Source organism: Oryzias latipes, chromosome 14 (assembly GCF_053564925.1).
Source record: "Oryzias latipes strain Hd-rR chromosome 14, Olatipes_Hd-rR_3.1".
Lineage (NCBI taxonomy): Eukaryota > Metazoa > Chordata > Actinopteri > Beloniformes > Adrianichthyidae > Oryzias > Oryzias latipes.
Genome location: NC_136250.1, coordinates 22700424 through 22723961, shown reverse-complemented (window position 1 = coordinate 22723961; position 23538 = coordinate 22700424). Strand labels below are relative to the sequence as shown.

The following is a 23538-nucleotide window of genomic DNA, read 5'->3' as shown; positions in this document are numbered from 1 at the left end:
TTCCTCCAAAGATTTTCTATGAGGGTTGAGATCTGGAGACTAGCTAGGCCACTCAAGAACCTTGAAATGCTTCTTACGCAGCCACTCCTTCATTACCCGGGCAATTTGTTTGGGATGGTTGTCATGCAGAAGGACCAAGCCACCTTTCATTTTCAATGCCCTTGCTGGGACCCAATTTATTAATTACATTTGAGGGATTACAGCTCCTCAAAACAATGACGACTCATGAGATGTAAAGATTGAGCAGCTTAAGGAGTTCGGAATTAAACTTCAAAAGAAAAACCTGCTGCTTGTCTTTGGTTAGTGGCGAGGAAAAGACACCAAAAAAAGATAGGTGAAATGCTCAGATGTTAAAGAAAAAAGATGAATGTGTGCAAACCAACAATGTACCTTTTTAAAAAGAGTATTAGTATAATGCACAAAAAGGATTACTTCCATATTTATTCCATTTTTAGGACAAATACAAGACAGGAAGTGCACAATTGAAAAAAAATCAACATAAAAAAAAACCTTGTTTAGATTTTTTTTGTATTATATGTTAGTTAAAAAGCATTATATTTTAAACAACAAAGAAAAATAAATCTTACTCTGCACAGCTAGTGGTTGCCTAATGCATGTGCACACAAGCACTTATTATTCGGGCACTAAAACATAGGAAAATATTTGTCCCCTGGGGAAGTGAGCAAAATTAAAGCTCTTTAAATTTCTTTTAGATTCCTTACCTTTATTTGTTTGTTTAAAGTTTTCAGCTGTTTCTCGGTATCAGCTTTTTGCTCCTCCAGTTTCTTGACAAGATCTGTGAAAATAAGTTTCAAGTCTTAGAAAACGTCATCTTTTCTAAATTGTGAGCACAGAAATATTGCGATTATTGAATCTGAGGGCTGCGGTTTGAAACAAGAACAACCCATAATAAATAGTATGGTTGGGTTGAATAGATGGATTAATTGATCTGAATCGATCCAAACTTAATAGATCAATAATCAATACATAAAGTAGAGATCAATCTCTTCCGCTTTTACAGTGACCTAACACAAAACAGCAGTAAAGCAAAAGTATACTAGCTTGATGCTAACAGCATGTGAACTGTATCAGAGTATTATTAATATCTTAAGAACATATATAGATTATTATTGTTTTTCTTTACAAATATGTCTAAATGTGTAAACCTTGTAAATTCAATATTCAATTGAAACGAGTGAATTTAAACGATAGGAAAAAAATCGTGAATCAAATCGATTCTGGAAATTATTGGTAAAACTCAGATCTTAAAAATGTCTATACAACCAAGAGTTGTATCAAAAAGCTCTCTAAAAGTGTAATAACAGAGCTTGAACAGCTATTAAAGAGCAAATCAAAGTAAAAAATGCTAAAAGAATAACTTTAAATCCTCTATTCTCCACTTTTTTACTTGGTTATCAAAGATCCTTCTTAAATAAAGAATACCTAAACAGAAAAAGAGAACATACAATCAGCAGTAAATGCTGATTGTATGTTCTCTTTTCCCCTAAAATAATCCAAAGAAGCATATTCTGTCTGTTTTTTAAATTAAAAATATTAACAACTATAAAAACAATTAAAAAAATTAATAAAATGTTAGCTAATTTCATGAAGGAAAATCATTGAGGCAACAGTTGAGCACTAACAGTCAGTGATCTACGTACTCTCCATGTCAAGCACAGCTTGGCTGGTATGACAGTTGACAGCCCTCTGCTGCTCCACCTGGTCCTCCAGCTCAAAGATGGTCTCCTTCAGCTCCTTCACCTGGTTCTCTGCCTGGATCCCGGCTTCTTCAAGGGCCTTCACTCTGATTAGGAGTTCTCGCTCTTTTGCGTTGGCCTGGTCTTGAATATTTTGGCATTTGAGCTCCACCTGTTTCAGAAAAAGCAAAGACAATACATTAGGCACAAATATCATTTCTTTACCAGTAACAAACCTTATTGGTCCATCTGCTCAACGTTCAGGTTTTGGAAAACAATCATAAATACATCTGACATACTTCTTAACACAAAAAGACAAATACACCCTCGGTGCTGTCTGTTTTGTGTCACTAATCAAATCAGTGCAACTCAAACAGCAACAGGCAGGTCCCTGAAGGGATAAGATGTCCCAAACAGAAAAATGATGCCGTCGATCTGGATATTCTCCAGCTGACATCAGGCTCCTGTAATGCAGAGGGTTGTTTGTGAGAAAGTCATTAGGTGGCCTCGCCCTGACGTCCATGTGAGTCAGAGGTTCACACACCACTGAGCCAACCCTGCAGCTGGCATTTGACCTTAACAGAGATGACTTTACGAGTTGACATAGACAAAGCACATCCAGGAGCAGCAGCATGACTCACTCTGCTCCTGACATAACTCATTTTCTCAGTGTTAAGGGAAAACCACTGTGGCAGGAAAATACTAAAAACATGACTTCACATGATGAGGTATTCATTTGAGAAGATTTCCGATTTTTGAAAACAAACGCATATGGACAAACTGTCTCTTTAGGAACTGGAAACATTTGTTCAGACAGCCTGATCCTTGAGTCAGTACACTGTGGCCTCAGTTCACTTTTGGTTTTGTAAAACCCCTTGCTTTAAATAACAAAACTAACAAACACTCAAGACAACGTCTGAGCAGAGTCTAAGGAAATTATATTGAAACTATATTTAGTACCAGAGTATCTTAACAGAGGGTTAAAAAAAGTAAATCCCTCGCTTTAAGAACTATTGATGTGGTGGAATTTCCCCACTCCCATCATTTTTTGATCTGTTGTAAAAGCCTTTCCAGTGCTCTTTTGATTATGATTTTGCTGTTTTTTGCTAAGATTTAAACAAACTGTGTTGTTTTCTAGTGTTGCAGATTTTTTTTTGTTTCCAGGCACTGAGCTGCCGCACGGGCTCGTACAGCCCGTGCCAAAAACCGCTACTGCCGCCCAGCGTGTTTTTAAAATTGAATTATTTTGCTTGCCCCTTAAATATTGTGATTTGAATAGATAAATACTCAGAGATGCAATTTTTGAGCTTGTTGTTGTTCACCTCTTGGCATATCCTTTCAGGGGTTGCCACAGCTGATTTGCACAGGTGGTTTGGTAGAGAGTTTTTCGCTGGATGCCCTTTTTTAAAACAATTTTTTATTTTCAAGACACAGGGAGACCCAGATAGGAAGAAGCCCGAAGGGTCTTGCCTAAGAACCAACACTGGATTTTTTTTTTTTTTTTTTTTTTTTGCTCATTTAACGCCCTGGGAAGCGAGCCCCAGGTTTCCTGCGTGCCAATCCTACACCCAACTGAGCCGTCAAGCCACTGAAAAATGCCAAAAGAATTAAAAATATATACTCTGACGTGATTTTGAGCTTAAATTTTCTTAATTTTCTTTATTTAGGTTTTAAATCATCAGAAACATCAAAAGTGGAGTGGGTCTTTAAACTGCACAACCCAATATTGTCTGAGTAATGTTCAGTGGAAGAACATTCAAACAAAACAAACACCAAAAAATGTTATCCTTTTTTTTAAAAACATGTTCTTCTGTCATTTCTCGGCAATTGGATGGCTCAGTTGGCTGTGTGTAGGACTGGAGCATGGGAAACAAGGCTTTGTTTCCCAGGGGACGCCGATGAGTTTCGTCCAGTGTGGGTCCTTGGGCAAGACCCTTCAAGCTACTGCCTAACTAGCTACAAGGTGGCGCAAGTTTGGGTCCCCAGCCCGGATAAAATACTGGGTTATGACAGGAAGGGCATTCAGATTAGAAATCTCTGCCAAACCAACTGTGCAAATCAGTGAAAGCTGATTCACTGTGGTGACCCTGAAAGGAAAATGCTGAAAAGTGAACAACAACTTCTAGCATTTATCTTATGAAGGAGGACATACATAAAGAGAAGTACGATTAAACAGTATTTCTGAGTATTTATTCAAACTGTGGTAAACAAGGAGCAGACAAAAAAAGATGCTGTTGGAAAAAGCCTGTAGCAGTTACATAGGTTCTACAGTCGGTCGGCCACAAGCTCCCTGCTCTGCTCCATTCTGATGCATCCACCTGCAGACAAATAGATCCATGTACGTTTTTGTTTTCCTCGTCTGAGCTGGAATCTGGATCTAAACTGTACGGCTGGATGGCTCCAATACTGCTCTGCACTGTTGTTGCACCGATAATGTTAAGTTGGGGGTGTGAGGGGCTGGAAGTTAGCGGTAATGCGTGTAAACAAAAGGATGATGGGAAATGAGGACGGCTTACTCTGTGCAAACAGTACAACTCAGAGGTGATTTTCTAATGTCCTGCAGACACCATGGGCCTCATTTATAAAACTTTGCGTAGGATTTGCGTCAGAAGTGGCGTACGGATGAAACATAGGACGTGCGTACGCACAGAAATATTCGGATTTATAAAACCATGCGTACGCACATCCTACGCATCTTTCCCTTAATAAATCACAACCAATTCTAAATGCAGCGCAGCTTTTGCGGCTTCATGACACGCCCATAGTTGCCCATAAATAGTCCGTGAAACGCCCACAAATGAATATTCATTGATTGCGAAATCATGGCAAACACCGAGAGGAAATGAAAAAAACGTAACTTCACTCAATGTGAAGTAGAAGTTATCGTTGGCGAGGTGGAAAAGAGGAGAAAAGTGTTGTTTGGAGGGCACAGTGTGGGCATTACTAATGGCAAAAAGGCACTTGAGTGCCAAACAGTGGCAGACGCCGTAAATGCTGTAGCCTCACAACCCCGGACCGTGGCCAAAATAAAAAAGAAATGGTCGGACATCAAAGTCGAGGCAAAAAAAACGTCTGGCGCTGCATCGCCAGAGTGTGTCTGCCACGGGTGGGGGTGTGTGTGTGTGTGGGGGGGGACACCGGAGCTGACCCCTCTTGATGACAGACTGGCGGCAATAATTGGGGAATCCCTTAAGTGGAGTGGTGACTGAGGCGCAGGGGGAATACTGACGCGCCAGATGCACCGGGTGACACCCCCCCAAAAGCTCCAACAGGACGGCTCGAGGAAGTCTGAACCGGCTCATAAGCCACTCGTCCTCGTTTGCCAGCAAGTATTTTTGCTGTCTAAAGATGCGTTCACTCCGAATTCTTCCATTTGCCACATCTTCTAAGAGCGCAAGATCTGCCATTGTGCGTCATTACGCATTGTGATGGGGCAGATGGGGCATTTTATTTCCCCCCATTTAATTACATCTGACAAGCTGCAGATGTCGGTAATAATCGACGTGGAAATGGGAAATTGATCAGCGCAAATGTAATTTCATGTTGCTTTCTGAATGGTTGAGACATACGCCATACATCGTTTTATCAAAAATAAAACAAACTAAAGGCATATGCATGAATACCATAATTCTGTAGCTTATGAAGAAATGTTTTACTATGAAAACATCTTTCCCTAGTGGACAATTAATGCATCTCTCTCTATCTATCCATCTGTCTGTCTAATTGCACCTATATCTGCTCCGCCAGACGGACACATTGACGAGAATATCAGTTTTGTACATTATTTCGTTCTGTTAACTATATTATTTATGAGGATGAATTGCACAACATGCCAATATTGCAGAACATATTTCACTTTTCTTTTGCAAATAAGTGTTCATTTGAATTTCTGTTGTACTTTTCGTTTGATTCTTTTTTTATTTGTTTCACTGCTGATCGATCAAATGGGTGTTCGTGTAGGCTGTTAATTGTAAGACTTGCTTTGTAAAGTCGTCATGTTATTTCTGAGAGGCAGTATTGTCATTTTCACTTTAACGTGTTTCTTCCATCTGCCGACGGCGTCGCCGTTTCTCATTTCACCCGTTTTTGTGCGTACGCCTGGGTCAGAGCTTGCGTGAAGGACCGCACATTTTCCCGTCAAGTTTGCTTTTTATAAATCTCAACTATTGCGTAGAGAGTGGCGTACGCCTTCTTTTGTGCGTACGCAACGTTTATAAATGAGGCCCCCTGTACATGCTTTGGAATAGACTCAACAAAAATATCACAAGTAACCTTAGGATTTGAATCTCTGACAGTTTTATAGCTTTAGAAATTGAATGTTTATTTTATGGGCTTTTCTCTTTCTCCATGCTTCAACCAACCACCAATTGTTTATTCAACTCCTTTAGTTGGTCCACAATCTTGCGAGCAAACAAATCACCAGGATGTGATGTCATGTGTATTGTACAAATGTATGGAAGTGTGCATCCTCCCACCTTGGATAGTGAGGCGCGGACCTGCTCGGTCTGAGCGTGCGCCTGATGCAGTTCCTGTCTCAGCTCCGTCAGCATCACCTCCAGCCGGTCTCTTTCAGCATGGGCCGTCTTCAGTAAACTCTGCAGCTCTGTGCTGTCACTGGCACTCTGCATGGCCTTCAGCTCAGCAAGCTTTTGCCTTTCGATATCCACCTGTGCCTTCAGCCTGCTGTTCTCCAATCGCAGATGTTCTGCTGTCGCCCTGTGCTCATCTGCAGCTTGGGATGCCTGACCTTTGCTTTCCATCTCCTTCTCCAACTCGGCCTGCAGTCTGTTTCTCTCCTCTTCAAGGGAACACACCTCACCTTGGGTCACCTGGTGTTCTTCCTCCAGGGCTCGCAGGCTGCCTGTCAGCTGCTGTTGAATGTTCACTAATTTCTCGCGTTCAAAGCGAGAGCTATTCACCACTTCAGCATACCGTTGCTCCAGTTCAGCTAGTCTGGGTCCTTGTTTACTGAGCTCCTCCTCCCTCTGAGCCTGAGCGTGGTCTTGCTCCTGAAGTCTAAGAGAAAGCATTTCATTCTTCTGGGTCAGCACCTCCACACGCTCTCTCTGCTGTTGCAATGAGGTCTGCAGGAGGCGCTTCTCCTCTGACAGACGCTCGTTCTCAGCGGTTAGCTCCTGCACCACCTGATGCTGATCAGACAGCTCCTGCAGAGTTGCCTGTAGTTCCTCTGCCGTGCTGTGATGGCTTTCCTCCATCTTGTTGATCTTTTCTGTTAGGCTCTGCACTGACAGACCTGCACCTGCAGCATTGTTGTCTGCACCTCCTGCAACAGCTTCCCCAGCCTCACCACTGCTCCCCAACTCTGAGAAGAATGGTATCTTCTCAAACTCGGAGGAGTCAGGGGATGTAGAGTCCTTTGTAACATCAAAACTGCAGGACACAGAGGTTTTAAGTGGGCTAGCAGGGGAGAGGTGTCCTGTTCTGTCCTCTGGGGTGACTGAGGAGTCCGATGTCAGGCCATTTATCAAAGGCTTGGAGCTTGTGTTTGTACTAGACAGAGGAGAAGCCTCTAAGCAAAGCAGTTTCTCCTTCAGAGTCTGGTTTTCTTCTCGAAGGTCTGCCAACTCTCTTTGAAACTTCTTATTTTTCTCCCTAAGCTCCCCAACTAAGACGAGGGCCTCAGCCACCTCTCCTTCTTGACTGGCAGTCGCAGACTGTTGCTGTGACACAGAGCTGGATAAAGCTAAAGAAAATCCTGGAGAGGTTTTGCAGCGCTGCAGCTCCAGTCGGAGAGTTTTGATCTCCAAGTCTTTGGCTTTGGTCTCCGCCTGAAGCTCCTTCACCTGACCCTCGAGGTGGCTCCTTTCCTGGCCCTCTGCATCTGTACGGGACTTGGTTGAACTGCGCGACTGCTTCGCCAAAGTAGAAAGACTAGTGGTGCTGGCGCTGGAAACTATCCTCCTAACAGAAGAGCTCCTTTGCTGATCCCTAAGAGAGACACGGTCTCGATTTATGGAACAAGCTGGTTCTCTTGGAGCTGGGATTCCAGACTTCTTGATCATCTGTGAGCCTGTAACAAAAACCAAATGTTGTGCTGTCAGCACAAACAACCCAGCATTTACAGCAACCCACTCTATAGAAACAACACCTCAAATTGTATATTTTGTTAATAATTAAAAATTGAAGCAAATTTGAATACCAAATTTTCACCAAAAAGGTCAGAGACAGGAGAAGAATGTTGAACTCATTTTGAACTTGGTAAATACCAGAATGGTACATAATATGAGTAATGCATGAAATGAATCCGATAAAAATTGGGGCTTTCACATGTTCTTGCCGCATTTTTTTGATGGACGACATATATTAAGAAAACTAAGCTTAAAATTACATTTCCCAGTATTTGTTCATTCAAAATGTTGTAAATCAGGAACAGATGAAAAAAATACAGTTTAAAAAGGTTGAGATAGAAATAGAATAGAAGGGTGGGCCACAAGCTCCATGAAAACTGAATGAACGCTTTCGCGTCAAAAGATGATTGGAGTGGGACTTTAGGTACACACAAAAGGATATTGATAAAATAAAGCCAACAAGGCTAAATTGATTGATGCGTTTCACTCCAGTCAGATGTTTATGACGCGCGTCAGTCGACTGGCTGTCACTGACAAAAGGGAGAACTTGGAAAGTTAATCGAGAAGAAATAATCTAAATGGAATGGAAGAGTCACCAGTGAAAACCTGGTCCACGACAGATAAAATGATGGGAAGATTATTAAAGAAAACTAAAAAGTAGAGGGGGAGCAGAGATCTGCCAAATCCAGAGCCGGCAGATCAGGACCCATAGAGGTAAAGTTTCTAAGATAACAGTGAGCTACTAATGCTGCCTTCACGCTAAATGCGATTTAAATTAGCATATTTCGCCTCTGCTCAGACACATGGTGAAATTGCTGCTGGACACTTGCCAAAATATGTTCATGAACCCACCTTCCTATCAAACGCGGGCGGCGCTATTGTCCCAAATATTTAGCCTTATCGGTACATGGAAGCATTGACTGTATATCTGTACTGATTAAACATTAAAAGCAGCTTCCCCTGCAGCACGAACTGCATTTAGTGTAGAGTAGGGGTATAACGATTTATAAACTTGTTAATCGAATCGACCTATACCATTATATAATCATTTCAAAATGAATAAAATCGATTATCTATATTGGAAATTACAATTTTGATTAAATCATGGTAGGTTTATTTTACTGTTACATAAAAACCACCAAGTGCATCACAGCAGACAACACACACGTGATGTCAGCGGAAAAGGATCAGTCCATCACTCATTCCAGTCCAATGAGTGGAAAGACTTTGAATTTAGCAAAGAAATGTGACCATACAGTGTACTAGAATGCTCTAATAATGTTCCCTTTGGATTCTTTGGATGTGGAAAAATGAAAATGGGAATGGATTTGCTGTTAATCTTCGTTTACTTGTTTGGTTGTACACATGTTTAATTTACACTTGATTATCTTGCTAGAAATACAAGCTTAATTAACAACTTGTGTCCAAAAGATACATTTTTGTCAGTAGAATTTTGTTGCAGCAAGCTTTCAGAGGAAACAAGTAGAATCAGCACACACAACAAAGCATGACTGTGTAAAAACAGTCAATAAATAGGCAGTGTGTTGTATTCACACTTGTATGATTCAGCGGTTTGGTCAGTGCATCCCATTCAAATACAGTTATTTGCTCTGACAAAAGTGCATCTGCCAGTTTCTCTGTGGCCGTTTCATGGCTGCAGCAGAGCTTAGCTCAGGCCTTTCAAAAGAGCCATCAATACAGATGGGCCTTTTCCAGACACTTCTGACAATGAAGAGAGTCTACTGATGCCTGGCACAAGCTTGCCGCTCCCTCAAAACATATTGTTTTCAGATAATCAGAAAAAACAGCAACGCAGACATGAAAGGGCGACAAAGGTCTCAGTGCACGCTACGCAATCAGACACAAAGGAGCTGAAGCGGCTCACAAAGACAGCACTGTGCCTCTCGCATGCATACATTATCACCAGACATAAAGACTGGCTAACACGTGCACACACCTCAGCAAAACACGCACAATCAAGTGGGTCAGTTTGAAATGGATTCCTGCGGTGTTGTGAAGCCTTTTGCCACTGACGGGGACACAGACCTTCCCCTTGTTGAGTGATCTGTGCATCTGTGGCAGGAAGTGCCAACATTGGCGCAATTTAACGCAGCTGTAGTTTTGTGCTGAAGATGCGAAGCCGTGTGTTGACTTTAAAAACGATGTCTAAAAATGACAATTGCAAAGAAAACGAAATGCATTTCTATAAAAAAACAAAAAACTCTGCTTTGAAATGATTAACATTTGCATGTGAAAAATAAAATCAAGGGATGCTTACAAAAGAGAAAGGTGGAACAAATAGTTTTTAATTTACACTTGATGAATCTACAACTACAAAGGTTTTTATGGGTCAAATAGTACTGCAGATAATTATGCCTGTAATTCACAGATAAAAAAAATGCATAAATAACAGAATAAGAACAGCAAAAACCTCTGAATTGTGGAAAATTTAATGGAAGGTGAAAAGCTAAATTGCTGCAGTGTTATAAATAGCTTTAATCTGCAAAATAAATGAGGCAGAAAAAGAAAATGTTTTCTATTTTTTTCTGTTTCTACAGGCTGCTATATAAAGTGGGTTATAGTGGTGCAGTTGGACTCATTTATCTTACAGTGACATACTGAGAGTGCAGGAGCAGTTATTTTCATCTGGATTATACTGAAACTGCACTCTGAAGGAAAAACAATGACTTGCTTAAAATCCCTAACAGCTTCTTCATCCTCATGAGTTCCAGTAAAAAGCTGTAACTTACACCAAGTTAGATATTTTCTCTCATGTATCAACGCAAGTCTTTTCTTTGAAAGGATCCACCAATCCAAATCATGGCAGTGCAGCTACTTCCTTGTGTTGTACCCAAACTATTCACACTTCAGCTACAAAGAAAGACAGAAAAACAAATTTCCCTACACCAGATAACTAACTTGCAAATGTTGAAACAGAAATACAGCAGGGCCAGCTCTCAGGTGCTTAAGTGTCGTTCACTGCTTTAAAGAGACTCCCTGCTTATGCCTTTGTCCCAACTACCCTTGCAGGTGGATATGGGCCGTCTGTGGGTAGAAAATGGGCAAACCTGTATAGGACACGGAGGTGGCCAACAGGAAATATCAAAGTCGCAAACCACTCGGTGACCCTGTAGGGTAAAAATGTTTATGCACAGGCTGTGAGTGACAGGTTGTAGTGAACACTCATACAACACGTAAGGGTAGGTAAAGGTGAAGAGGGTGAGACACCACGCAACGTCATACAGACCCCCCCCCCCCCCCCCCAATCCTGTGCCTTGCGCAAGGGGCCATTAGTGCTGTTCAAGTGAAAGGAGTGTGCCCCCTTATGCATCCTTTGCACATCCCTTGGAAATGAGAAAATCAGAGTTTAGCTTGTGTATTTCTGTTCATCCTACAGGCATTTATTTGTCACCTGCACATCACATGCGTTCAGCATTTGCGCACAGTCAGTGTGCTAATGACTAAAGTGTGGCAGAAAGGGCACCGCACTACAGCATCACCCAAACGACATAACTTCCATTATCCTTACAAATATTTCACAATAAAACTTACCACACGCGCAACAATGGTACAATCCATTTTCATGATGTCCCTTAAAGTGGCTGCACAAACCTCAAGACACACCTTCCCTCCTTCTTAGATGCAGCTGCTCCTCTTTACGACCCTCTATGGGCCTGAACAACCCAAAAACCCACAGCATCCGTACAGGTCGACCCCCGTATGAGTGCATGTGACTTTAGCTGTTCTTGATGAATCTAGATTCTGTAAAGGGACATGCTCTATACCATGAAAATTATACTGAAAAGAGCAAAGACATTTGGACAGATTCTTAACAATGACTGAGTCTAAAGATCTGAGAAATAAAACAACCACTTCCTTGGGTCCTCAGAAGTTGAGTTTTATCTTCTACAAACACACGAATCACTGAGAGGAGGAGGACTCAAATAAAGTTTAAAACACTAAAATATAAATTGGAGGATGAGACTGTTGTCGCACTGAAGGTTCATTAAATATTTCAAAACGAAATAAAGATTAACTGGGTGTTTCCTAAATGAATTAGCCACATGTAACTGAAAGAACAACTTGAAAAAATAATGAGGTACTTCAGAATATGTCATCTGCCTGATCACAGTAATGCACAGTGCACACTTCTTTCTAGTTAATGAAGATAAGCTTTCAAATCACAGCGTGAGCTGTGTGGCTGGATTCAGTCCAACACCAGCCGATGTGTCAGCCTGCCAAAAGGTGACAGAGTGCATTGTGGGCAAAGTGCAGAGACTTCATTTTGCCTTAGCGGAGGGTAACGGGTGAGGAGTCGGGATGAATTAATGACTGCAGGTGGTCAAATGTCTTAAGTTGCAACTGTTTACCACTTTTCTCATTTCATTTTTAGGTTCCCTAAAATGTTTTGTGAAGCATTGCTGGAAATTACAACTGTCTGTATCTTGCTTTCCTGTTATCCAGGAGACAGAGCCTGAAAGACGCATTCCTGAAAGACATTCCTTTCTTCTTACAGCAAGGAGAGGAAGATACAGCTCAGGCTCCATGAATGCAATGGCTACTAAGCAGTAACTAGTTCACATGGTCAACACAAAAACCTTAAAGACGAAGATAAACATTTGAAAATGTCTAAAAATATTTCTGTCCTCATTTTGTCAAAAACCGTTATGATCCAGAGATGGATCAGAATGCTTTGTATTCAAGTTGAACATCTAACAACTTTATAAGTCACTGATAAATTTGTCTTAAATGTTGTCTGACAGCAGCGGTCCCTAACCATTAGGCCACGAACTAATACCAGTCACAGGGACATTTGGTACCGGGCCGCAGAGAAAGTTTTGTTTATCGGATTCTAAAGGTAGTATTATTTTGGAAAATGACTGGATCCTCCCCACCACATTTGACTCATTCTTGATGCATGTCAAGTCGCGCTCGGTCATGTCTTAAAAATCCATCCTCTACTTTCTTAAAGCAGCTGCTCTGACCGCTAAATTGAAACCCACAAGCCAGCTAATTTATATAAAAAAAAAAAGAAACAAAACATATTTGGAACGTTTCTTTTCGCAGAAAAAGAAATGCCTTCAAATTCAAAGAAAAAAGAAAGGTGCAAATAAGACAAAAACCAAATATGGTTTTATTGTGACAGTTGTTCCCACACACCATAATAAAAAATGCATACCATAATATTCAGCACTTTGTTGATACATACATAATGTTAGGAAATTTTATAGGGAAACTTTTATTAATGCATTAAGTAAGATTGAATAATAATTATTAGATAACTGTAAACTAATTAAATAAAGCATATACCGTCCCATGTACCGTCTCAGAAATGGGGCCAACATCAGTCACCTCCTCTACATGGATGACATCAAGCTATATGCTAAGAGCGTGCGAGACATTGACTCCCTGATCCACACCACCAGGATCTACAGTACTGACATTGGGATGTCATTCGGGCTCGAGAAATGCAGCCGGATGGTGACAAAGAGAGGGAGGGTAGTCCACACAGGAGGGGTCTCACTCCCAGAACAAACAATAGCAGACATTGAGGACAGTTACAAGTACCTTGGCGTTCCGCAGGCAAATGGCAACCTGGAGCAGGCAACAAGGAAAGCTGCAACAGCTAAATACCTCCAACGAGTAAGGCAATTCTTGAGAAGCCAGCTCTATGGCAAAAATTATACCCGGGCAATAAACAGCTACGCACTGCCAGTTATCAGATACCCTGCAGGAATAATAAGATGGCCAAAGGAAGAGGTACAGACCATGGATGTTAAAACAGGGAAGCTCCTCACCATGCATGGAGGGTTCCATCCCAAATCCAGCACCCTGAGACTGTATGCTAGCCGCAAGGATGGAGGCCGAGGACTAGTGAGCGTAGAAGCCACTATCCAGGATGAAACATCCAAGATGCATGAATACATCAAGCTCAAGAACCCAACCGCTTAGTGATGGTCTCAGGCAATGGAAAGCAGAGGATACTGTGCTGGAGGACAGATCCTCATGGGAGGACAAGCCCCCTGCATGGGATGTACCACCGGACCATAACTGAAGTGGCTGATATCAAGAAGTCCCACCAATGGCTAGAAAGGGCGGTCCTACAGGACAGCACTGAAGCACTCATCCTGGCAGCTCAGGAACAAGCCCTGAGCACCAGAGCAATAGAGGCTCAGATCTACCACACCAGACAAGACCCAAGGTGTAGGCTGTGCAAAGAGGCACCTGAAACAATCCAGCACATAACTGCAGGGTGTAAGATGCTGGCAGGGAAAGCATACATGGAGCGCCACAATCAAGTGGCTGGAATAATATACAGGAACATGTGTGGAGGATATGGACTGGAAACCCCTAGGTCAAAATGGGAAACACCTCCGAAGGTGGTAGAGAATGAGAGGGCAAAGATCCTGTGGGACTTCCAGATCCAGACTGACAGAATGGTAATGGCGAACCAACCAGACATTCTAGTGGTGGATAAAGAACAGAGGAAAGCCGTTGTGGTGGATGTGGCAGTGCCAAGCGATAGGAACATCAGGAAGAAGGAACATGAGAAACTGGAGAAATACCAGGGACTCAGAGAAGAACTAGAGAAAACATGGAAAGGGACAGTGGTGCCTGTGGTAATTGGAGCACTCGGGGCAGTAACCCCCAAGCTGGAGGAGTGGCTACAACAGATACCTGGAAAGACATCAGACCTCTCAGTCCAGAAAAGCGCAGTGCTAGGAACAGCTAAGATACTGCAGGACCCTCAAGCTCCCAGGCCTCTGGTAGAGGACCCGAGTTTGGAGGAGAAACCACCCGCGGAGGGTGAGAGAGGCGTAAAGTAAGTATATATATATACACATGTATTTTCACAAATGTAAAATGTCTGTGCCAAGAAAATGTAAATCTATTCTGCTCTACTTGCTCTACTTGAATGCCAAGAGAGGCATTCATCTACACAGGTCACCGGCCAAGCAATGAAAAAAAGGAGATCTCTTAATGCTCCAAATACACTGAACAATACTTTTACAAAAGACTCACTGAAGGAATAATGACTGGAGCTAGAATAAACATTTAAAAATGTAGAACTCATGCTGCTTTTGTAATTTGATTTCTGTAAATTAAAAACAGTTATAGGTAGATTAAAAAATAACCAGAGGGCACATTATATAAAGCAGCGAGGATAGAAACCCACTGTAACCTAAAGCTACCCCAATGCACGGAGACTGTCTCTGTTCTATTACAATTCAGACTACCGACCAAGAGAATAATCATAATGGTTTACCCAAGGAAATATTTCATCAAATCAGTTTGGTTAAAACAAATGTTTGCATTAATATATAATTTAAATAATTACCAAAAAACTGTTTTTAGGTTTTGCTGTGGGAAAAACAGCTACATTTTGCTTGTGTATGATGTTTTAAAAAAGATTATGATCCTTAATACTATTAAAAGTTTACCGGGTAATAAACCATAGTCTGATAAAGGTTTTCAGTAAACTATGTATTCTTTTTTTTTTTAAAGGAATTACTCTTCTTCTATAAATTGACCGAGTTTGGTATCGGCTGTAGGTCAATATTTTGGTGTGGTTTGTTTATTTAGTAAATCCTTCATCTTCAAAGTTTAAAAAGACAAATTAAATAATTCATTATCTTTTAATTTGGGACGTTTAGCCAGAAATAAATGGGTCAACTCTTACAGTAAAAAATGATATCAAATGTGTGTACATAATGCTTTTTCCAGCTTTTTCCCACCTGATTTTAGCGTCAAACAGCTTATTCATTTATTTTGGAGTTAAGGTACCCTGGGTTCAGTAATGTCCTATAACAGTTTAATTGTAGGGCCAATGCCAGCAAAAAATGTAGAAATCTAATCCGATTGATTCAAGCATTAAGGTATCTGTAGTATGATAGTGTGGGGCGTTCACCTTGTCTAAAAAATAAAGTCATGATAATGATCATGATTGAGCATTTACAGGGACACAAGTTGTACTAGGTTATTTCATACCAAATGGGATAACACAAATATGCGTCTTGTTATTGATGATGACAACAAAGCATGTGGGACCAGATAGGCAAATTAATTATGTCTATAATAGATAGAGATAGATGGCAGGAGTAGCACACTGTATATTGTTTTGTTTAGACTTTGCATTGGCTCATGAATCTCCTAACTGTCATGTCTAACTGAATTAATGGACTGTCATGTCTTAAACGCTTTCTTTCAGGGACAATATAAACAAATTCTCTTAATTTCAGATTTGAGAAAGTATCTGCATAAAGAGGGAAAATGTCTTCAACAAATCAGGGATAATGCCCTATCAGGTGTCCATTATCAGAAATTATTGGATGACGCGGAGGCATGAACTTTTCAACACAAAATGGAGGACGTTTGCTTTTGCTTGGTACAAAAGTTTCTGATAATGAACACCTGTTTGGGCATTATCCCGCTTAAACCATGGTCACTTATGAAATCAATTGTTAGTACTTTCAACATGTTATTTTTAAAATTTAAATTGTTTTTCACAAGAAGCTGACAATTTGCAACAATTATGCTAAACGTCATGAAAAGTGATACAAAGCATTGTTTCAGTGGTAGACGTTCACCTCTTACTGTTTGTTTTGGTCGAGATGATGTAGAAAAAGTTGGTTTTAAAGAAACAAAGTAGTTTTCTAGATTTCTTTTTTGCTAGAAATATGAACCATTAACTCTGATCATTTAGTTTTTATCAACCAACAGTTTATTTTAGTAATAATAATATTTGTATTCATTCTGTATGAAGCAGTAAGGTCAGCAAGACAGAAAGACAGATAAAGTTTTTAAAATTAAAGACAACATTGTGGTTGATGGTGACATTCGACAGAGATCCTGTCACATCCATCATAGAGACATTTGGAGGACAGAGTTCTTTTCTGGTATCAAGTCCACCCCCCTCCGCTGGCTTCATTCTTACTTTTCAAGCCGCACTCAGTTTAGCCAACTGAAATCCTTAAAACTTAACCCTCATTCATTCGCTCTGGTGTTCCGCAAGGTTCTGGTCCCCTCCTCTTTATGATCTACCTCCTACCCCTCTGCAATATTTTACGTAAATTCAAAATTGATTTTCATTGTTTTGCAGATGACACCCAGCTCTATCTGTCCGGTAAACCCAACTCTTCAATTTTCCTCCTTCCCCTCCTGGCTTTTGGAAATAAAAACCTGGTTCACCTTAAACTTCCTCAAACTCAAAAGCGATAAAAAATGAATTACTCCTTGTAGGTTCCAAATCCACCCTTTCCAGAGTTCCCAATTTAACGCTTTCCATTAATTCTTCTTCAGTTTTTCCTTCCCTCCCCTCAGGTAAAGAGTCTAGGTGTCATCCTTGACGGTACATTATCCTTTCAGTCTCACATCAGTAGCATTACTCTGTCTGCCTACTTTCATTTACGTAATATTAATCGTCTGCGCCCCTCCCTCGACGTCCACTCTGCTGCCATTTTAGTTGATAGTCTGGTCACTTCTCGCCTTGACTATTCCAATGCACTTCTCTTTAGGCTTCCCAATAAAACTTCAATTGGTAGAGAATTCAGCTGCCCGCATCATCACCAGAACTCCTTCCTTCCATCACATCACTCCCGTTCTCCAGCAGCTGCACTGGCATCCGGTCATTTTCAGGATTAAATTCAAACTTCTTCTCTACACGTTCAAAGCCTTCCACAACCTGGCTCCTTCTTATCTTTCTAATCTCAACACTCCCTCTGGCTCTCTCCGGTCTTCTTCTTCCCTTCAGCTTTCCGCGCCTTCAGCTGCTCAGCAACCCAACTCTGAAACTCTCTTCCCCCCTTGACCTCCGTGACATTGACTCCTTTTCAATTTTTAAATCCAGACTCAAAACCTGTTTAGATCTGCTTTTACAAATCACAATTTTTCTTAATCTGTTATCTGATTTTATTAAGATGTCAATTTATTTACTGTTTTTTATCATTAAGTTAAAGGGATTTTATTGTGTTTTACTTTTGAATTTGTACAGTGTCCTTGAGTGTTTTGAAAGGCGCTTTTAAATACAATGTATTATTATTATTATTATTATTATTATTATTATTATTATTATTATAAACTGTGGAAAAACGTTGTTCCGGTTGACAACTGGTGTTGAGGCCAGCGCAATAATACACAACATTTAGACTATTGGACTGGAACTGCTTTTTTAACTGTCCATTATCAGTTTTTAATGGACGTCCTACAGCCAATCAAAATCAAGTATTCACCCAGACCATGGTAAAATGAAGGATAAATTAAGTCATTTTTTCATGCTTTTTTTAACCTACCTTTTAACCATTTGATCGTACCCCACCATTCAAAATAAAAATAATCAAGCCTTTGCCAGGAAACTTCCTTACTACAATCAAATAATCTACTAAATACAAATGTCCATTTATCTTGGACATAATATTTCTATGTACACAAAAGCAAGATAACTTTAACCTTTACACAGAACAACGAGCTTTGAAGGTTCACAAAAAAGGAAGATTTTTAAAACTGGAAAGCTGAAATGTATCAGCTTTGATGTCCAGCCAAGACTCTATGAAACAAACATCACTGAAACAGCACTCCCCTCTCCACAACCACAAAGCACTCAGGAAAGGCCCTTGTATGAACTCCACCAACTGCCACGGAAAAAATGACTGGTAGAACTTCCTCAGAGTGCCCGGCTATCACTGACTGCACAGATTCTGCTCCGTGTTGATTTTCCATTCACATGTGGTATTAACATGACTCACTGATGTGTTACACAGTTAGAAATGAAATAGTAATGCTGACAGTGTTTAATATTTCCACTTTTACTGTAGAACAATTTAAATATAGTAAAATAAAATACTTACATATTTTTGGGAAAGGGGAAAGCAGACACTCAACAGCACCTGCTGGGTGCACCTGACAGGAGGGTTTATGCACACACAAGTGTATATTCTCTAGAATTTTACCTAAAAAATAAAGCCCAGCAAAGCAGAAAGTAACTCTGCCAATGTATAAATCAATAAATAATAAGCAAAACTATGGTTAGTCATGAAACCTTAGCCCACATGAGCAGAAACCTGAATTTGCAATATTTGCAAAACGTCACTGTAAATACTTTATTTAAAGCCCGCATTCAAACAGATATAACTGAGTTGTAGCACTGAAAAACTGAAGCACTTCTGTTGAATTGTATTTAACTAGAAACCCATCAAAATCATCGACATGCTGACCCTCAGGTTCTGCTCTTGGCTGCTGGTTTAAAGAACGCTTATGGAGACAGGAGTGCTTAAAAGAGGCTGTCAGTGTACTTTGCTTTCAATAATGACTAGCTTATTGCAGCAGACAGCTCACTCCTTAGCCTTCCACTACAAGCATAACACCATTTATCACATGTAAACGAGTTCATCTTGTTTTTACCTTCCAGCGCCAGAGCTGTTATTTCAGTTTCAAAAACAAGTCTGTCAGATCTCATCCGTCTGTTCGAGTGCTGATATTACAATCACAGGTGCTGTCAATTACTACATGCAGCTCTTGTTGCATAAAGAAATAATTTAAATAAAAGCAAAACAAACCACTTTTTAAAATCCGAAACTCAAAAATAACAGTCGCAGTAACAAAATAAAAGTTATCCAGTCCATAAATTGAGATAAATCAAGCATTTTTTTTTAAAATTATTTTATTTTTAAACTTGTCCTGTCCAACAGCTGGGCAAACAGATGAGAGCTGAAGGCCTCTTGTGTTGGACATATTTTACTTTAACAACAGGGGTTATGAATCTTATAACAAACCTGAGGTATATCTGAATAAACCCCCTTTGTAATCGAGGCCAAACTTTATTCATTTTAATCATATTTGAAAATCTCTTGTGTTGGACCGGACGGAAAAGGAAAGGAGGGAAGAAGAGAGAGGGATGTTAGAGAGGGGGGGATAAAAGGGCGGGGCCTATTCACTCAAACATACCTGTTGGCTCCAAAAATGTTCGCAAGTCAACATGTACACAATACAGATAATGTTCACACACGCATACCTACTCAAGCATTTATTTATAAAATTAACAAGATAAAACTTTTACCACCAGGAGTGTAACTTCATTATAAAATAAAAGCTTATTAGGGTTATGAAGTTTTCTATGAATGGAAGTTAAAGACCCACTCCAAAAGTAGTTGTGTTTTTGGTGGTTTTAACATGTTCTTGTAGCATTTTTCTCATGACAGAAGACGTATATATAGCGATAATTAAGATTAAAACTGCGATTCTGAGTATTTCTGTCAAATTGTGGTAAGCCTGGAGGAGATGAAAAATGCAGTTGAAAAACCAACTCATTTTCCTAGCTGTTTTGTTGCACTTCTAATGTTAGGTTGGGGTTATAAGTGGCTGTAAGCTAGCGGGAGAACGTGTAAACAAAGTGATCATGAGAAATAAGCACATGCCTGCCCACAACTCAAAGGTGAATTTCTGATGAACTTCCGCCACTCAGCATAAAACTATGACCAAGAACAGTGTTTTTCAACCGGTGTGCTGCGGCACAGTGGTGTGCCGTGAGAGATGGCGGGTGTACCGTGGGAAATTGTTCATTTTCACTGATTACATTTGTGATTAAAACAAAAGAAAAACTAATAAAACTTCATTGTGCTGAACCCAAACATGCATAAAGATGTGGTCTTTTTTGTGTAAAATTTATCAAGCATGTTGTGATCATATAACATTTAAAAAAAAAACTGTTTAGAAAGAACATATTACTGTTCTCATTTGGTTTTTGTAAGGTTACATAAAATTGCTTGTTAATAAACTGGAAGGAATACAACGACCTGGACAAATTTTCAACTCCTTTAGTTGAAATTTATTATTGAAAACTATCACAACTTTTAGGAAAAACAGCTGGAACTTCTGGCTTTTTCAGCCTTGATTATTACAAAAAATGCCCGCGCCATCTTGGAGAGACTGTACATCAATACAGACTATGGAGTCTCCTTTCATTTTAACATTTGTGAAGACTGGTGTGCTGCAGGATTTTTGTCAAGGAAAAAGTGTACCTTGGCTCAAAAAAGGGTGAAAACACTTTCCTAGAAAACAACAGTTTTGGGGATTTTAGCTTAAAATCGACATAATAATAGTTTAAAGGCCACTGGGAACGCTTGCAAATAGATCAAAATATGATTGAAGGGGGTCTTTAAATACTTTCTACTTTTTTAATTTTTTCCTATAAAACAAATTAAAAAGAGGCCAAAACAGTGTCTTCCATTATTCCTTACAACTATGTAAGTGATGCATATTTGCGTCATCTACATAATGCTGTGGATGCACACTGAGCCAAAACTGGAAGCTAATCTTGTTAAGCGTGCAACAGCTTGGAACCACTTCCTCCCATTCTGAGAGCACATCTTCCAGAAACACCACTGCTCTTAGAACGATGTAGCTGAAATGTATCTAAAAAACATCCAACGCAGTTAAAACAACATCCGTGCTCGCTGCTCTGTAAGAAAACGACTGTGGCTTGTGGGATTTCTGTTGAAAACTTTCAGTCTGAACAGAAAAATCAAAATCACAGAAACGATAAGATCAGGCAGCATGTTCAAGATTTAAATTATCTTAGAGAGAAAAAATATCAAAAGATTTATAAAAAGATGCTGAATAATAAGCATAAAGGTGAAAATGTTCATAAAAAATGTAAAGGTTATCGTAAATGCTGAGTGTGCTGAATAGGAAATATTAAAGTGTGAGATTAATGAGAGCGTCTCCTGTAGCAGGTTTCTTCACGTTCACTTTCAGGTAAATCCCACTCAGCACTTTCTCCCACCTGCCTGCTAAAATTGTGTGTAAATGTGCAGAGCTGTGAGGAAATAACACAAAACAAAAATAACAAAGAAAAAATAACCAATATTTAAACATACGTCTCTGCAAATTCATTACAGGAGGGCAGATTAGTAAGAATGAGTGCACCATCATACCTTCAGGGCAGATTTAGTCTTTTCTTTGTTCAAACTCATCTAGTCTGAGCATTAATCATGTCTTGTTAGTCAGGGATGAACTCAAACATGATACGATGGGAGATGAGCTTGTTTCTTCTAACAAGTAAAAAAGACCCACAGAGAAATGAGGCGAATTGAACCAAATCGTGATAAACAAACCAGACCTGACTCTGTTTCTTCCAGCCTTCCTGCCGTGTTCCCCATGTTTGTCCGCTTCCACACAACACCACACTAATCCAAGAATCCGTGACTGCGGGGGAGAGCCGTGTGTCAGAGCTCCTGTCTCTGCTCGGAGTATTCAATCACCACTGGTCATTCACATGAAGCCATGGAAGATGTCAAATTCCTTCCTCTCGGTCTTCGTGCCGCCTCGTTTACCACAGATTGTATCAGTGAGTGTGGGCGTGTAGGGTGGCACCCTTCTGGTCTCGCCAGGACGCGGCTGTGGATGCATGTGAAAGTGCGCCTGTCCTCCAGGATGGAGACCGTAAGTCATGCTGACAGGCAGCTGGCCGGCCAGCGCTGTGTGCACTTCATTACTGTTGTGATAAATGGAAGCCGCTCAGAGGAGGCGTGGCTTTCAGAGCCACACACACAGACACACACACACACAAGCACAAGAAGACTCCACCTTCCATTACCCTCACCAATGCCAGTTAAACAATAGTGGGATGATCCACCCCTCACAGCAAGCATTAGGGAGAGAGAGAGGAGGAGCTGGGGAAGACAGGACAGCCAGTGTCTGTGCTTTCAGCAGACTGAGATGACTCAACTTATGGCTCTAGTTTTCAATTAAACTTCCTGACTACCTCGACTTCTGCAACAAACAACAGGAAAAAAGGTCTTTGCACTTCAAAAAAATATTTTATTTCTGCCACCAACAAGAAGCAAACAGCAGCATGTTTGTGTGTGGCAGATCTGTTTTAAAACAGATGAGCTGCTTTAGTGGAAAGACAGAAAAATTGAATCTTGTCTTTGTCATTCAATATCCCTTTTTCCTCCCATCTATCCATCTTCAGATCCCGCGCAATCCCTTTTGGGTTTACAGGGTTGCTTGAGCCTATCCTTGCTACTGTTGCCCCAAGGCGGGGTACACCCTGAACAGGTCGCCTGTCTGTTACTGGACCACACACTCACATGCACACCTAATGACAATTTAGAATTACCGTTATCCGTTACCCTGTGATGCATGTTTTCGCGCTGTGGGAAGAAACCAAAATGGCTTAGAAAAACCCATACACACTGGGAGAACATGAAAACACCACACAGAAAGGTCCCCACCAGGATTTGAACCAGATAGAGTGTAAACCGTGCTGCATCCCTTTTAAAAAAAATTCATTGTTAAATGTGATAGCCTAAACCACATGGACATACATATTTAGGCAATCACTTGAAATTAACCACATCTTTATAAAACAGTAAACGATCACGAAAACTTCTTCAAAATAGTAGCCATCATGCTGACATTATACCGGTAGTTAAAAAATATGAGACAAAAAGGTCTATGCACTAATAAGAACAATAAAATACAAAAAATTCACGCTTCACGATGATCTCCTCTTGAAGAATCTGAATATGGCGCAAAAAATAAAAGACATATGGTTCTTGTGTGGTGTAACTAAAACACAAACAGTTCTATGAGATCTAGTGCTGGGTTCGCTGACATGGCTCCTTTCATCTCCTTTTCCCTTGACTTTAGTGGACTATCTTCTCTATATATTTTTCAAAACATGTTGCAGAATGGTGATTTTAAAGAGAGCTTCACAGCTGGAAGCAGACGCCTTTCTGCTCTTAAGAACAGTA

At 40.4% G+C, this 23538-nt stretch overlaps 1 protein-coding gene across 5 annotated transcripts in view; it reads right to left on the bottom strand.

Annotated features, from left to right (window-relative positions):
* specc1 (sperm antigen with calponin homology and coiled-coil domains 1) overlaps positions 1-23538 on the bottom strand; it is an 87556-nt gene that overhangs the window by 35528 nt on the left and 28490 nt on the right. For 4 of the 5 annotated variants that reach the window (XM_011483765.4, XM_078930425.1, XM_011483763.4 and 1 more), the window contains 3 exons: positions 6173-7728; positions 1662-1869; positions 723-796 (listed from right to left, as the gene is read on the bottom strand). In XM_011483765.4, the coding sequence (XP_011482067.1) occupies positions 723-796; positions 1662-1869; positions 6173-7728 (1838 nt within the window). Of the gene's footprint in view, positions 1-722; positions 797-1661; positions 1870-6172; positions 7729-21899; positions 22335-23538 lie in introns of those variants that run through there. The other variant, XM_011483766.3, reaches the window with a different exon arrangement.